Raw genomic sequence first — 17,418 nt, forward strand, 5'->3', positions numbered from 1 at the left:
ATCTATATATATCACTTAGATAACATAAATATTTCAACATATATATATTATATATTTGATTTTACAAATATATAGCCAAAAATAAATATATATTTGTTTTTTGAGTTTTACTCATCGATTTTTCTTGGCATAAGAATAATTAATTATCACTGTCTGTGATAAACTTTCAGCAATTTCATTATCAATATAAACTACAATTAAATTAATAAAAATTTCATTTTCCCCCATAGGCGTTGAATAATCTAAATACATCATTGGGTTGTTTAATCTATGAAGCTCTATTACTTTCTTATTAATTTACTATTTAATTTCTTTTAATTGATAATTAGAGTAAATAAATAGATCAACACAACAATAATCATACTTAATTGCCACTAATTCTTTATGTCAATAAAATCTATTTATATCATGATAAAAACTATTCATATAATAAATTTTAATAGTTTGGTTATAACAGACAAAATTAATTTTTTCTATGAGAATATATTTTAACCATAACCTCTTACTTTTGGATAAATAATTTTATAGTGGATATCAAGCCTGTATCATTTAATATATTTTTAAATTTTGTTACAATACTTGACAAAGTTTGTTAGTAATAATTCTCATAATTTATGTCATCAAATATAAAATAAAAGCAAAACATATAGCATCAATGCTTTAAGAGCAAGTATAACGTTATCTTATTGAAAATAAATAGATCTTATGACAATTATATCTTCAAGCTACTAAAGCAGTTGGACTATTCATAATATATGTGTAAAAAAATGCATATAAAATTGAAGAGAATTACATTTAACATCTTAAAAGCTTCTATAATGCATTAACTTAGGGGCCAGAAACATATAACTCCCACATTTTATTAAAAAAAATTAAAAGTTAGGGGATCGTGGCCCCTATTGATCCTTTCTTATCTCCACCCCTACATACACATCTATCTTTTAGAGTTACAATAAATGCTTAAAATAAACATATGAGAAAATTCAAGTTCTTGGTTACTTCCACCACTTGAGTAATCAAAGGGGTGCCCAAATTACTCCTCAACACACTTTCCTACACACACAAACAAGTTGAGTTGTTAATCTACAGTTAATGTTTCTTGATACATTAATAATAAATCATAGGCATTAATCCATAACTACCCATAACCTCTCAAAATCCATTTCGTTAGTTAACTTAGATTCCGCTAGCCTTATTAGCTTCATTAGACTCCTTAAAGTCTACCTAAACTCATCATTAAGTCCTTTTAACCTCAAGTTAGAATTTTTCAAATCTAGGGTTAGCTTTAAAATCACAACCTAACATAATAACCCCATCAAGAACTTAATAATTGGTTTAGAGACGTGAACAACATCCTTTAGTCACAATGAACCCATTAGGTTCAATCATATCACTATAAGCTTATAGTCATCACCCATAGCCTAATACATAGGTGGAAATTTGTGTAGAATGAGATGAAGAAGTTAGAGAAACATACCCAAGTGATTAGGGCTCCAAACAGGCTCTAAAACTCTAGGAAAATAATGCCTTAGTAGAGCCAAATCCTTCTCATGTTGCCCCTCTATTATTTCTCCCTATTTCTTTTATTTCGCAATCTGTCTCTCAACAGATTTTAATTCCTGAAAGGCCATCTATCAAGGCACATGCACCATTCACTGTAGCGGATGACATAGTGAGGCCCAACCTCATTGTGTCTCCTCTTAGACCCAAAACCAGCCCAATAACTTTTATATCCCTATTTTAAAGATGTTTAATAGTCTAATTAGGTTCATTGATGATCCTTAATCACTTGTTAAACCAATAAATTCATTACTTTACCATTTTCTCCTCAATTAAGTTAATTAATTCCTAATTAAATTTTTAAGGTGTTACAATTATTTTCTCAACTTTTAAAAACGGTGCAACCTAGCTCCTACTATTAACAAATGCTAACTTTGACTGTTAGCTAACGATAAAATGATATCAAAAATTACTTAAAATGACCAAAATAATCATTTTATGTTCTTTTTTGTGTCATTTCTATCATTTTTGGGTCTTTTATTGTAATTTTTTTGTCTTTTTCTATCACTTTCTGGTCAACTAATAATAAAAGTTAACATTTTGTTAACAATAGAGGCCAAGTTGCACCATTTTTTAAAAATTGAGGAAAGAATTTACACAATAAATAAGTTCAAGATCCATGGTATTACTAAACCTAAGGTTCAAAAGCAATTTATTCATCTATTCTTTTGTATTTGTCTCTTCAAATCTTTGCTAGCATGTGATGATATACTTGGCAATTGACACATGATTGAAGAATATTCTAATTCAATAAATAAATAAATTATTGTGCACTGCTTCTAATTTTTTATATCGTTTTAAACATTGGTTATTGTTTAATTAACATAAAAAATTTTCTCCTCTTATGAAAACTAAAACCTACAAAAATCCCTCCAGCCTTGGTCTCAAATTCTCGTTGAAATTGAACTAATCAAGTAAACTCGTGCTATATTCTTTTAAGAAAACATAATTATCAATTTCTATAATTTTCTCATATTTTATCATTAATCTTTGTACTTTGTTTTCGTCTTTCTAAGTTCCTATAATTTTTCTTATCTGTAATTTTAGTTTTTCTATTTTTAAATATACTTAAGAAATGACAATGTGGTATTAATGGTGTTAAATTATCTGTTAAGAAATTAATTGTATTAAATCATATGCTGAATATCAAAATAAGAAATAAAAAACAGAGCCAAATACAAAATGAACATAAATCAAGACAATCATTTACTTAATAAGCTCACTTGTATTTGGGCCTCTGGGCCACTGATTACCTGCCAGGCTTACCTTTCAAGGGGAAAGATGGGCCCAGTGACCAGGAACAGTTCTTCTTCGGCACCAAATATTGATTCTTCGTTAATATGGGACCAATTATTTATTTTATTTTATTTTTGATAAATCGAAAATAATATGTGATCAATGAATTATTAACATATATTCTGGCACTATACTTAATGAAAATCCAATCCCACTGCAAGACGGATTAGGCCATCTTATGGCAAATTTGAGCAGTGCCAAATCTTTTAGTGTTTAATTAAACCCAATTTTTCGTTTGTTTTTAAGGTCAAAGTTTCATTTAAAGAATTGCAAGTCCATCATTTAGCGTTTAATTAAACCTATTGAATAGGGTGAAATTTTAAACCTGTGCTCTAGCCTTCGTGGGCTACATTGAGGGCTAATGCCTAGTGGTAAAACACAACGTTTCACGAAAATTCGCTCATGAAAATGGAGGGATCAAGATATTTATGCATGCTTCACTTTGGTTTTAGCTTCATTCTTATAAGGGGATTATTATTATTATTATTATAGCTAGTATCATCGCCAAGTTTAACAATGATTATTTAATCACATGGTGAGACTTGTTAACTCTTTGTGAATTTTCACGATCTAGTTCGCCAAAATTTCATGTATGCAAAATATTGATATACTCACTCCGTTATATAGTATGAAGCATTTCTTTGAGTATTGTGTTAACAAATATAAATATTTTGAGTTTTTCAAAATATAATTAATAATTTTTTTAAAAAAATACCCTCAATTAGGGATATAATTAATAATATTTGTTAATTGAGACATCCCATCAAAAACAATAAACATAAAAAAAGTATATAATTTTAAAAAAAAATTAACTAATACATTAAGAGTGTAATTAGATTAAAAATATCCCATGATATCAATGGAATGAGTAATTATCTGATGTTTTTTTAATTTTATTTATAAGTTACTTTTAATATATTTTAATGAAATCAAGAAAAATTTTAAAACTTATTAATTTTATTTAAAAATTTAATAATTTCTCAACTTTATTTCTATTAAATATATATATATACACACATATTAATAATATATTTTTTCTCTCAAATATTCAACAAAAAAATTGTTATAAAAATTTAATGAAATAATCTATAAATAACCTCTTTCTACTCTATAAATGAAATTTGAAAAAGCATTGTTTAGTTGTGGGGTTGAATTTGAGTATTGTGAGAGTTTTTTTTTTTTAATAAGTCTCATATAAAAAAAATTAAATACTACAAGATCTATTAATAATTGACATTAGATTATTTGCAATATAATATATTATAAATTGCCTAATGTCAGTTATTAACAGATTTCACAATAATTAATTTTTTTATGTAAACTTTAATATAATTTTTCCTTTTTTTTTTAACTTGACTTCTCTTTTTTTTTTTTTTTGGTTTTTTGCCAACAGACATGACTTATCTGTTATTTATTAGATTCAAATAATTATTAAATGAGGAGTCTTCAAAGTGTTTTGGTCCATCTTGAACGCCTCACCCTCGCCTCTCACGGCAATCTAAGAATGAAAGGTACGTCCACCAATTATTGTTCATATCCGCTGCCTTAATGGAAACATTAAATTTTAATAAATCCATTCAATTCCATTATTTAATTTTCACCCAATTTGCAAGTCATGCATTAACTTCCTCACTTCAATGTCACCCGACCCTATTAAAATCCCCTGTGCTATTCTTACATTTTTTTCCTAAACACTTCCGATTCCACCGTACTACTCCAATATTTAATATTAAAAAAATAACAACTTTCACGCTTACTAAAATGTTAATGATAATTTTGAAATTGTTAAAAAAAAATACTCCCTCTGTGTCAAATTATAAGAAACTTTTAAAAAAATTCTGAATTTCAAATATAAAACATTTAATAAAAAATAAAGTTTTATTAATAATAATTTTTTAATATTATCATTCTCATTATATTATCCTTATTTAATGTTCATTCATATATAGAGTATTAAATAAAATAATTTTAAATTTTATATTTTTATCTTAATAAGAAAAGATTATAAAATGTATTAATGAGCTTTATATGTGTGTGATTTTATATAAAAGTATTTTATAATTTGAAAAGTAGGAGTATAGTATAACTTTTCAATTTCACTCTTTTTTGTAATTAATAAAGATTATAAATTGTTGTCTAAGAATTCACAATAATAAATAAATAAGGAATAAAATTAAAAAATAATTATTCTAGTTTTGTCTTATACTTTATCTTTCCCAAAATATTAGACACTTTTAAAAAAGATTTATTATTTTAAAATATAAGGCATTTTGATAAAAATAAAAATTTATTAATGATATTTTTTCAATATCACTCTTCATATATATTCTCTCTTTAATTTTTCATGAATAGAGTATTAATGAATAATATTTAAAAAATTATTTTTATTTTAAAAGTAAAGTTGTAAAGTATATTTAATGAGTTTATTGATACTTGGGATTTTATATAAAAATATTTTATAAATTAAGACGGATAAATGATTAAAAACTAAAGAAAATTAAATTTTGCCTTATGTTAAGATCAAAAGGAGTAATTATTAATATTAATTAATGCTATAGTATTGATCATCATTCAATTCCACAGTACTTCTCTAATACTATTTATAAATTATTTTCAATATATTTTATCAATATAAGAACATATTAAAACTGATTAACCCATTCTTAAAATTAAATAAGTTTTCAACTTTGCCCTTATTAAATATATATATATATATATTTTAATAACATATTTTCTTTCTCCAATATTTAACAAAGGGTAAAAGAAAAAAATTATAATGAAAATTTAATAGCATGATTTATAAATAAGAACAAAAAATTCTCCTCTTCCTGCCTTAAAAATAGGACAAGAGGGAGTATAGTATCAATACACATATACTAGCACAATTAAAGAAGGGCAAATGTGGTAAATTATACAGCATTTTAACATATTTATTTTTCCTTTATTTTGTATGTAAAAGCGTTAAAATACTATGCTAGTAATATAATAAAACAAGAGGGGTATTCTACTTGCATGTTAAACATAAGAATTGCTTTGGAAAAATTACATATAAATTTCGTAAAAAAATTTTATTTATAAATAAGTTTCATAAAAGTTATAAATTATAACTAAGTTTTTTGAAATTTGAGTATACTTTAAAATTATGATGTAAAAATAATACTTTTTTTATTAAATGTGTGAGATTACAGTTATAAAAAAATTGAGGTCATAATTATAAATTACTGGTAAAATAATTGTAAACAATTAGTGTTAAATCTTATGAGTAACACATGATTGTTTTACATATTAGATATGTAAAATTATAATTGTAAAATATTAAAGCGATGGTTATAAATTATTAAGAGTAGTTATAAACAATTAGTGTTAAACTTTGTCAGTAACGCATAATCGATTTAATTATTAACATATAAAATTATAGTTGTAAAATATTGAAATGGTAGTTATGATTAATTACTAATGAGATAGTTGTATATAATTAGTATTAAACTTATAAGGCATGTTTAATTTAACTACTGAATATATAAAGTTATACTAGTAAAAAGTTGATATGACAATTAAAATTATAAACGAAATTTTGACAAAAAAAATTAATGATAAAATAGTTATAAATTATTTAATTGATGTAACATATTTCTAATAGGGGCATTGTTATTTTTGCATCTCAATTTTAAATTACACTCACATCTTGAGGGACTTAGCTATGGTTTCTAAATTTTACGAAACTTATTATAAATAAGTTTGTTTCACAAGACTTATATGTTTTTTTCAATGCACGAATTTCTTCATATTAAAGACAATCTTGTAATTTGTTAGAAATACAATTTTACATTAAATGTGGGCACACTTCCTAGTATGAATTCAAATATTGATTTACCATGCTGTACGGAGCTAATTTCTTCCATTAGATTTAACTGAATTGGTAACATGTTATAATGTCCTCCATAATATTAAACACTGGGGGTCTTCTATCTTGAAGTATATTAAAATTACTCCCTTTAATTTCTATTTTAAGGCACTTCTAAATACTTCATCAAATTAATGAGATGTAGTCAGGCACGTAGACAAAAAATTTTGTTTGAGGAGCCAAAATGATAAAGCATATATGATAATGGAAAGAAAATTAAAGTTATATATATTACTAACATAACATAAATATTTCAACTTATATATTTATATTCAATTTTACACACACATATATAATAAAAATAAACGTATATCTTTATTTTTTAAGTTTTTTCTTTTCTCTTAATTTTTCATGGCAGAAGAATAATTAGGGTTGATGATAGAAATTTTAAAAATTTCCTTCTCAATATAAAATATAATTAAATTGGTGAATATTCCATCTTCTTCATAAGCATTAAATGATTTAAATTTATCATTAGAATTTAAAATGTTGTTCAATATAAAAACTATACTACTTGCTTATTGGATTTATTATCTAATTCTTTTAATCAACATGTTCTTCGTTCAATATATTTTGGGATTTTTATTACAGTGTTTTATAAAGTTTGTTAATAATAATTTTTATAATTTATTTCATCAAATATAAAATAAAAGTAAAATTAAATGATATCAATGTTTTAAGAGTAACTGTAATATCTTGTTGAAAATATGTAAATTCTATGATAACAATATCTTCAAAGATACTCTAATAGTTGGACTATACATGTGTAGACGACTATTATAAAATTAAAATAAAAATTTCATATAGTACCTCAAGGCTTTTATGATGTGTCAACTTAGGAGTCAAAATATATAACTCCTACATTTTATTAAAAAAAATTAAAAAGTTAGGAGGCCGTAGTCCCTATTGGTCCCCCCTATCTCAACTCTTGGATGTAGTTAAGTTATAACTTTATTTGAAAATAAAATAAGCTTTTAATTCTATCCTTATTTAAATGATTTTTAAAAAATTTGCATTACATTTTCTTCCATAATTAATGAAATTAAATAGAGATAATATTAAAAAAAATATAATTAATATTCTACCCAATGTCATACTATATATTAAGGATAAAAAATCCATCGAGAATATATCATATAATAAGGAGGGGAGGGAATATAATTCAAGTCCTCCATGAAATCATTGTAGGACCTAACTTTCTGATAAACTTGGTCCAACAAAAAAATGAGTCCTTCAAAAATCTTCATTACTATTGAAAAGTATTTCATACTTGACCATGAAGGCAAGTTGAATTTGTTCAGGAATATAAATGCACTTATTGTTCTTGGCCAAACATTAATGATTTTTGCAATACTAAATTGAACAGTAATAATAGTACAATTTAAAATATCAATGCAGAAATTGATGACTGAGAATTAAACAAAGTACTTATTACATATTTTAATATTTATTTTTGTTTACAAGTCTTACGCATTAATTATAAAGTCAATGCTCTGCCACGAGCGTTGCGGCGTCTATGCTTTGAATTATGATTATTATTATTATTTTTCCACGCCTTCCTCAGTTAGCATCCTCCTTTCATACTATATTAAGATCCTCCTTGTGCATCATGAAAATAAAAATAAATTCATTTATTTCACAGGAAAATACTGGCCATAAATGATTATTTTTAAACATATGTGCATACTTATAGATTAAGAAAAATAGCATAATTTTTTTTAAAAAGTAATGATATTTTATTAAAATAGTAATACGTCCGTGATTTGTTTGATTTATAATAATAATAATAATAATATAATAATAATATAGCAAAACAAACACTTCTTATTTATCAGAAGGGTAGAATTGTGAAAAAAATTTAACTGTTCTTAAACAAAAAAACTAAAGTGATACTTATTTTAGGATGGAGTATTTTTTAAGAAAAATAAATTTCACTTTTTTATATATTATAGAGTATACAAAATTTTAAAAATATCAAGGATAGAATTATAAATAAAAATTATTTAAATTCCCATGCATCCTTTTTTAAAAAATAAAAATTCCCATGTATCTGTGCCGGAAAAAAAAAATTGGCCAAAACGAGACAATTTTATTAATCAAACAAAAAACAATTACAATAAACGCGAGTGAAAATAAACGTAGGGGACAGAAGCCAAATTCATCTGCTATAATTCTTCTTAAGTAAACACAAGCTCCTTTGCTAGTAAAACCGCAAAATATTTCAGCAAAATTATATAATATTTTAAGATTATTCTAACTGATTCAATAATTAAAGACTTAAAATGCATAATAAAAAAATTGAATGTTTTTTTTCTTACAATAAAATTAAAATGTATCATGTTTTGTTAACGAGTAATTTTTTACTCTTGGCTGATGTTCATTGAATTTTAATGCAAGTCATCAAGGGTGTGCATTTGATGATTCTGTAACATTTGACCACTTGAAATTTGTGAGAGATGTAAGTAACCACCTCCATCATCACTGTATTCTACTCCCTCCCTTTTTATTTGCAGAGGAAAAAATTATATCACATATTTAAAATAATAATTAATTATATTAATTGTGTTTGAAAATAAAAAAATTAAATTACAACACTTTTTATTATTGTGTTAATCAATCATTCATTAATTATTTTTTATAATTGTAAATGAGAAAATTATTAGGAACAATTTAAGAAATTTATAATAAATGCTTATTAAAGAAATATAATTTTGCTCATGTGAAAAAATAAATTAAAAGTGACAGTTTCCCTTATAAATAAAAACACATATAGTATGTTATCAACAAAAAATTTATATAAAGTCACACACTTTTTACAATAGGTCACAAGGCCGGATCAAACTTCACAGGTCAAAAATATTTACAACAAATAATTATGAAACTATCATAAAAATCTTCATCTTAATAGTAGGATTTATTATGAAGTGAGTTGACTCTATCGTGATTAACTAACTTAAGACTAAGTACTCGCCCAAAAAAAACACCTAATTATAGGACCCTCTTGAGTCTTACTCAAGATTCCCTCGATAATTGAGCTCCATTTGACAAAAATTAAGCATTATTAGATTGTGATTTAATAGTGTTGAAGCATTGGTTATATTGTGAATATTATATAATTATATAAATGAATGCCCATAACTTTTAATATTTAAAATTTTTCATCTCCTTTGGCCTTCCAATGAATGATTTAAAGTAGTTTCTCAATGTTAATATCTTATAACCATCAAAGGTTATATAATATGCCATTATATTATTCTTTATTCATTTACAACATTAAGTTTATGCTTTACTTGTTGGAGACTCATGAATAGAGGTCATATATAAAATATTAGGCACCCAAGTGATTAAAACATACTCTCTTGTTTTCTCTTCCGGATCTTCTTGTTTTGCTATTCTCTTTTCCTGCTATCTTTCTCCTTATTTTTATAGCAGGTTACAATTTCTTTTAAATAAATAAAGATCCTTACCTCAAATCTATTAGATCACATTAAGTACTTCCTCTATTCATTATTTCATAAAACTAATAAGCTCATGATAAATTTCATTGAAAGAGCATTAAATGTCATTCTCCCTTATATTAATTGTACCATTATTATTGATAATATGGAAAATTGTTATGATTTTATATAATTTTAATTAAATAATAAACTTTTATTAATATTTATGAGTTAATTAAAACGCCTTATACATAAGAATTGAAAGAATAACTCCAGGAGGTATAATTTGGCTAAAAACATTGGGGTGTAATTAAGAGTTATACCTCAAATGGAAAGAAAAGAACACCTAATTATAGGATCCTCTTAATCAAGACTCCCTCAATAATGGAGCCTGAATTGAGAAAAATTAACCGCTATGATGTTTAACTTTGATTAAACAGAAGGTGTCGTTCTTTATATATATATATATATATATATATATATATATATATTTCCTTACTTTATTTGTTATTTTTTTTTGAAAAAATGATCAATTTAAATTTCAATAGTCATTATTAAGGTATTTATATAAGATATTTAATGAGCATATAATTAAAAGATGTATCATCTTTTGAAAAGATGAATAATTCAACTAACTTTTTTAGAACTATGAAGTACTCCCCCATCCTAGTTTATAATACATTTTTGAAAAAAATTATGCATATTAATAAAGATCATTTAATACACGTTACATTCTTGATTTTTTAAATTACAAATATAAAATTTTAAAAATATATTTCATTTAATATAACTTTGTTTATGGAACATTGAATAGAGAAAAACAATATAATCAGTAACAGAGAGTAATATTAGAATAAGTATAATTAATGATATTTTATTTCAGCCCTGAAAATATCTTATAAATTAGATGGATGGAATCGTTACTAATAAATACAACAGAGGAAGCGTTCCTGAATTGAAGCTCAGGTAACTAAACTCAAGTGAGAAGCAGACAACAATTCTACAAACATAGGGGGCAGTGTACAGTGACATATAGAGAAGAATAGGGCCAAGCAATAATAAATGGGGCAATTAATGAGGGGGCCGAAGGCTTTGAACTTGACCATACGTTAATGGGCCCAATTCTTTTGTTAAAAAAAAAAATTGGCAAAAGTGATTTCTAGATTTGGTACTCTCTCTGTTAAGCCTGGATTTGACTTTTGACCTATATCCATATTTCCTCATTCCCCTTCATTTTTATCATTTTTTAACACAATAATATTTTATTTTTTCCCTTAATAAATCAATGCCATTTCAGTTTTTTGTTATATATTTTATATAAATTAAATTTCTAAAATTCATGTGAACGTATTAACAATTTTGAAAAATCCACTTCTAATTATAGTCAACAATGCTCAAATATGACTTAATAGTATAAGATCTTATATAGTTATCTAAAAAATACCGTGCGCATAATATATTTCATAATAGTTATAGCTTATAAATTGTATAATGTTGATAAAAAAAATAATAGTATTTTTAAGCTATAAATAATATAACTCATCAATTTTTCAAGTTTCTCTGATTTTTTAACACATTATATGAGTTTTGAATTTGACTCTTTTATCTATGACTACTCATGAACGACAACAATTTATGCTCTGTGTGGTCTTATATATATATATAAGTATAAATAATACTCCATTCATTTTAAATTATAAAATATTTTTAGATAAAATTTTATATATCAATAAATTTTATTAAATATACTTAACAACTTTATTTTTTTAAAATAAAAATATAAAATTTTCAAAATATCTATCATTTAATATATTGAAAAGAGAAGTGATGAAAATTAATTATAAAGAGAGAAAAGTTAATATTAAAATTAGAGTATTTAATGAAATATTAATATACTCAATGTATCTTATATTTTGGGATAAATTTTTTTTTAAAGTACCTTATAATTCAAGATGGAATGAGTATTTTACAAGGTTTAAATAAAGCTAGTCATTTCTCTTATGATTGAGATTAAACTTTTTTTCACTAAAATGCCTCCATTAGTAACGATGATGGTTATCAACTACTTACACTTAAAATTGCGTAAAAAAATTGATAGGTTTTTACTTAGAATTGAGATAGAGATGGTATGATTGGAGATGTACTCTCTCTTATTCTAAATAGAAAGTCAAGTTCCACTAAAATAAAGAGAAATCTTAAAATTTAATAATTGGAAAATTTAAATTTTATTTTCATTAAACGCGCCTGCTTTAATGATATATTATTACTTCACGCTAAGATTTAATGAAAATAAAGAGATAAACTTGTAATTTAAAAAAAATCAACTACAGGCGATGGTGCGTGTCAAAATTGGATTCCATTTCTACCCAGAGAATTAAATGAGCGTTTGGTTTATGATACGAGTGTGACGTCATCCTTTTTCCGCTACGTCCAATGCTTCATTAATGAGCTTGTTCCCATTCAAATTTGCTTCTTAATCCCATTGCCCCCAAATTCAAATATATTTTAATGAATGTGATAATTATATGCCCAAATATCGAAAGCAGCTAGTGCGTGCGAGTTGAAATTTAAATTACACAATCAAAGCATCCATTTGTCCCATTTTTCCATGCATTTATTGCCTTCCTCTGTGCCACCCTCTCCACTCAATGAATTAATTACTCATTAATTCCCCTAATCATCAACCCCTCTAGTCTTTCACTTTTTCACCCCTCTGTTACTGTTGCTCCAATAGAGCAATGTATCAGGTTATGCAAACTTGCTCAGTAATGCTTGGTCATATTTTCTATTTTGTCATCAACAAATGCTCACTGCCTAGCACTCTCCCCCATTCTTTAATATTTACTTCAATTTTTATTATAAAACATTTTTAATTATTTTATACATATTAAAAAAATTAATTTATTTTTTTAATCATAAAAAAGTAAGAGGTATTTTTATTTTATTTTTGGTTTTAAATAATAATAAAATTAAATTAAATGCCTTCACACTAATTAATAAGGGGTAAAATTAAAAAAGTCATTTAACTATTACAATGTATCCTATATTTTTAATTAAAATTACTTTTAAAATACTCCATCTGATTATATTTATAGGGCAGAGAGAAAAACTTTTTTAATCCTATTTATAAGTCACGTCATTAAATTTGCATAATAAATTTTTTTTTTTTCCTCCATTGAATGTTGGAGAGAAAAACATATATATTTAATAGAGAGGAAGTTAATAACTTATTAAATTTTAAGATAGAGTTAATGAGTTTTAAGATTTTTCTTAACACTGATAAAAATATTAAAAATGACTTATAAATAAAATTAAAAAAATATGTCTTATAGATAAGACCGGAGAGAGTATTGGATATCTTTTAAAAGCTTTTCTTAATTCAGGATATAGGACATGTCATAATTTTTATAATTGTCATTTTGACTTTTGTCCTAGCTTTATTTATTACTTTTTAAAAAATTATTAACATATCAGAATTTTAACTATCATAATTAAATACTCATGTAAAGTATTTAATAAGAGTGTAATTAGAATGAAATATTGTATATGTTTTTTTTCTTAAAAATTATTTTCTCTAATCTTATTTATAAGTTATTTTTAACATTTTTATTAGAGTTAAAGAAAACATTAAACTTCATTAACTCTGGTTAGAAATTCAATAAATTTTTAACTTTATTCTTATTAAATATACACAATTTAAAAATAGCATTTCCAACATTTAAGATGGACAAAGGAGTAAAGATAGATATTATAATTATTGAGGCAACTTTTAAATAAGATCAAAATAAATATTCTCTCTTTATAGCATAAATAGGACTAGTGAAGTAAGGTTTTACCCAATTTTTTTAATAACCTTAAGTAATTATTGAGGTCCTTTATTATAGTTGAGAGAGTGCATATAAAGTAGTTGGGTAATAAAAATATAAAATAAATAAAAATGGATAGTTAAATGAATAATTATGAAAGGTATATAGACATTTTTAACTAAATCTCATATATTAATAAAAAAAATTTATAGTTGAAAGCACATAAAACTATTGCAATTTTCAATTTTATTTCTAACAATGTCATAATTAACACTATGGCGGTGAGTAAAGTATTCAATTAACATTTCTTCTCCCTTTTCAAAACAACAAGAGTAAAATTATTCAAAATTATCATAACATTCCTTGTATTAAAAAACAAAACAAAACTTTTAAAAACAGAATATATATACTGGGAGAGGGAGTATTTTTGAGAATAATACATCATCAAGTGTTCATTACAGTTTGTAACATTGCTTATATCTAGTAACAAAGGCCTGTCCTATTTTGTTGCCTGTGTTGGCAATGGAAGGGGTAAATAGAATGTCTAAGTCACCTTTTTTTTTTCATAATCTATGTCTAAATCACCTTTAATTATTTTGTGGGAAGGAGAAATAGTTAAGTTATTAGCTTTTTTATAAATAAAATATTTTTCATTTCACAAAAAAATATTTTTCAAATTTGCCACTATCTAAAACAGGAATTGGAAAATAATTAAGTCCTTCTTATAATTGGATGCACTTTAAATTTGAAGAGGGACAACCCTTCAAGCAAAACATAGTTAGTCCTCTCTCCCTCTCTCTCACACACGCAGGAACTTAATTAATAATCCATCTGATAATAATATATAAATAGGAAAGAGTAATAGTATTTTCAAATTGCAAAATCTCCTACTACTAAATGCCAATAATATTTTCATTATTTTGAAATAAGAACTCAACACTCATATTTTATTGGATTTTAATTTTATGAAGAGATAGTAACATTATACAAATAACTTTTAATTTTTTGAAGAGTTAGCAATATATATTCTTCCAATTAACTTTAAAGTTTAAAATGTATTAAATTTTAAGATACTCCCTCTGTTAAAAGATGTAAAGCATTTTTAGTCTTTCGAGATATAATTATTATTATTTTTTAAATGCTTCAATTGATAATAACTTTATATTTATTATAGGATGTTTAATAGAGATAAATATGAAAAGATAGAGTTAGTTAGAAAGTAAATAATTACTTTATTGGGGGATGAGATTTGATTAAAAATACTTTACATTTTTAAATGGAGGGATATTTTTAAAATTGAACCGTAAAGTTATTTTTTCACTTAATGCTCAGTCAAAAATTATTTCAATAAAAGAAACTCATTCGTAACATATTAAAATATAGTAATATTACATACAAAAATAAAAGAAACTCATTCGTAACATATCAAAATATAGTAATATTACATACAAAACAGACTGTAGACGGGTAGAGTATATGATTCGTTTATGGAATGTAAGAAAAATGCATTTAATTAGATACATGCAACAAAAATGTATTTGATCACACCTTTTTAATCTTTGGGCCCAGTTATTATTGGAATTTTTATGGAAAGATCTAAATTTTAAATTGATTTGAAGTCTCTCTACTGTTGGTGGCCCAATAAAAAGTCTCTTCAATTTTAAATTGAAGAAGATTCATTTTCTTTCCCTCTACCGCGTTGCCAATTCATTAATACCATATACCATTGCATTAACGGAGTATTAATTATTAATAATTAATTAGTATTAATTTGTGAATAAAAAAATTTAAATTTACTGCTCCATTTTTTCCCTATCCATCTTTATTTATTTTTTATTATAACGGCCCATGTACATTTATTAGCGTATATAACTCCCATAACATACGAACAATTCATGAGCCTCTATCTATCCTCCTCTCTCTCCGAATCTCTCTCTTCCTCGACTTCTCCTTCTGAAGGCGAAGTAGCTCTGCGTAAGTCTCTGATGGCTGCCGACGTAACTTCTCTCGTTCGTGTTCTTGCCGGTGGTGGCTACAAGGAGGACAAGCATCGGACGGTGGGAAATGAATCGAACAGTGAGAGATCTCCGGTTCTGATTACTCGGGACTTGCTCGGCGGGTCCTCTAAATCTGTTGTTGAATCTGAGGAATTGGACCTCGACTTGCAGGTCCCCAGTGGCTGGGAGAAGCGCTTAGACCTCAAGGTTTCGTTTAATCTCTATTTTCTGTTTGTTCCTTGTGAAAGTTAATTTGGGCGGTGTCGTGAATTATGGTGGGAAAATACTCGCGGTCGTGGATTCTGGGAATTGAAAAGCTTCTGTGTAAATGTCACAAATTATTTTTTCTTTTGAAGGAATTTAACCGTGGAATTTTCAACTATCAAAATTTCGTTGATTTTTTCTTTTATAATCTCCATTTCATGGTTCTGTTTGTTATAATCCAAAACAGTGACCCCTGTTTCTGAATCTATTAAAACGTATTTTTTGTTCACTGCACGTTTTTGATATAGAGGGTCAATTGTTATTGAGAAATTGAAGGGAATTAAGGATCTGATTGTTTGGTAAAACTTGCAGACCGATGCTATTTCAACTTTTTTGGCTTATAGTGTAACAGCAGGCTGGCAATCAATAAATTTCTTTTGGTTCCTGTGACCTTCTGATCTGAACGTTTGTTTTGCTATCATATGATTTTCTAGCTGTTGGAGTTATCATGGCATGGGGCCCTGCATCCAAATTTCTCCTTCAAATTACTTTATTAGATTGATGAATTTTTTGTACTAAATTTTTTTCATGATTTAGCCTATGGCAATTCTCTGACAAAAACATTTCAATATGTGAAACTCATATTTTGAAATATTATTAGCTTCTTTGACAATTCTTTGGATCCTCTGCTAATGAATCTTGTGTGATTCCCTCTCCGTCCTTATGTCTTCCATTGGTTTTATGATTTCGGAATCCTGATCTTTGTCAATGATTTCAGTCAGGGAAAGTCTATATTCAAAGGTGCAACACTTCAAGCTCTCAATCAGTGTCAGAACACAAACTCAATTCGAACCCATCAGGTCCAAAACTTCAGGACCTAAACGGGCCTCCCTCACCATCAAAACTATCTCTCAACCTATTCGACGAGACAAGCTTAGACTTGAAGTTGTTCTCTTCTTCGTTGCCATCAACCAATTACCAAAGTGTATGCACCCTTGACAAGGTGAAATCAGCCCTGGAAAGAGCAGAGAAAGAGCCTATCAAGAAGAGAACGACCACATCGTTCTGGAAATCGTCGTCCTTGTCATCGCCGTCGCCTTCATACTCATCTTCATCCTCTTCCATGAGAGAAGCCCAGGAAGAAGAAAGTGTAAGTGGAAGAGAAGTTGTCATCTCCACTTGCAGTAGGTTGCCCCGGTTGCTTATCATACGTT

The 17,418-nt window shown here is 26.0% G+C and overlaps 1 protein-coding gene across 1 annotated transcript; it reads left to right on the forward strand.

Moving 5' to 3' along the window:
- Positions 1-15,899: 15,899 nt before the first annotated feature.
- LOC129301090 (uncharacterized) lies at positions 15,900-17,354 on the forward strand (the record flags this gene model as incomplete). The annotated part of the gene is given in 2 exon segments (XM_054939653.1): positions 15,900-16,207; positions 16,983-17,354. Coding segments are annotated over 2 exon segments (591 nt in total), but the record flags the coding sequence as incomplete, so codon positions are not given.
- Positions 17,355-17,418: the final 64 nt, after the last annotated feature.

This window comes from Prosopis cineraria, unplaced genomic scaffold, assembly GCF_029017545.1.
Source record: "Prosopis cineraria cultivar Desert tree isolate PC_DT_omini unplaced genomic scaffold, ASM2901754v1 PC1887, whole genome shotgun sequence".
Classification (NCBI taxonomy): Eukaryota; Viridiplantae; Streptophyta; class Magnoliopsida; order Fabales; family Fabaceae; genus Prosopis; species Prosopis cineraria.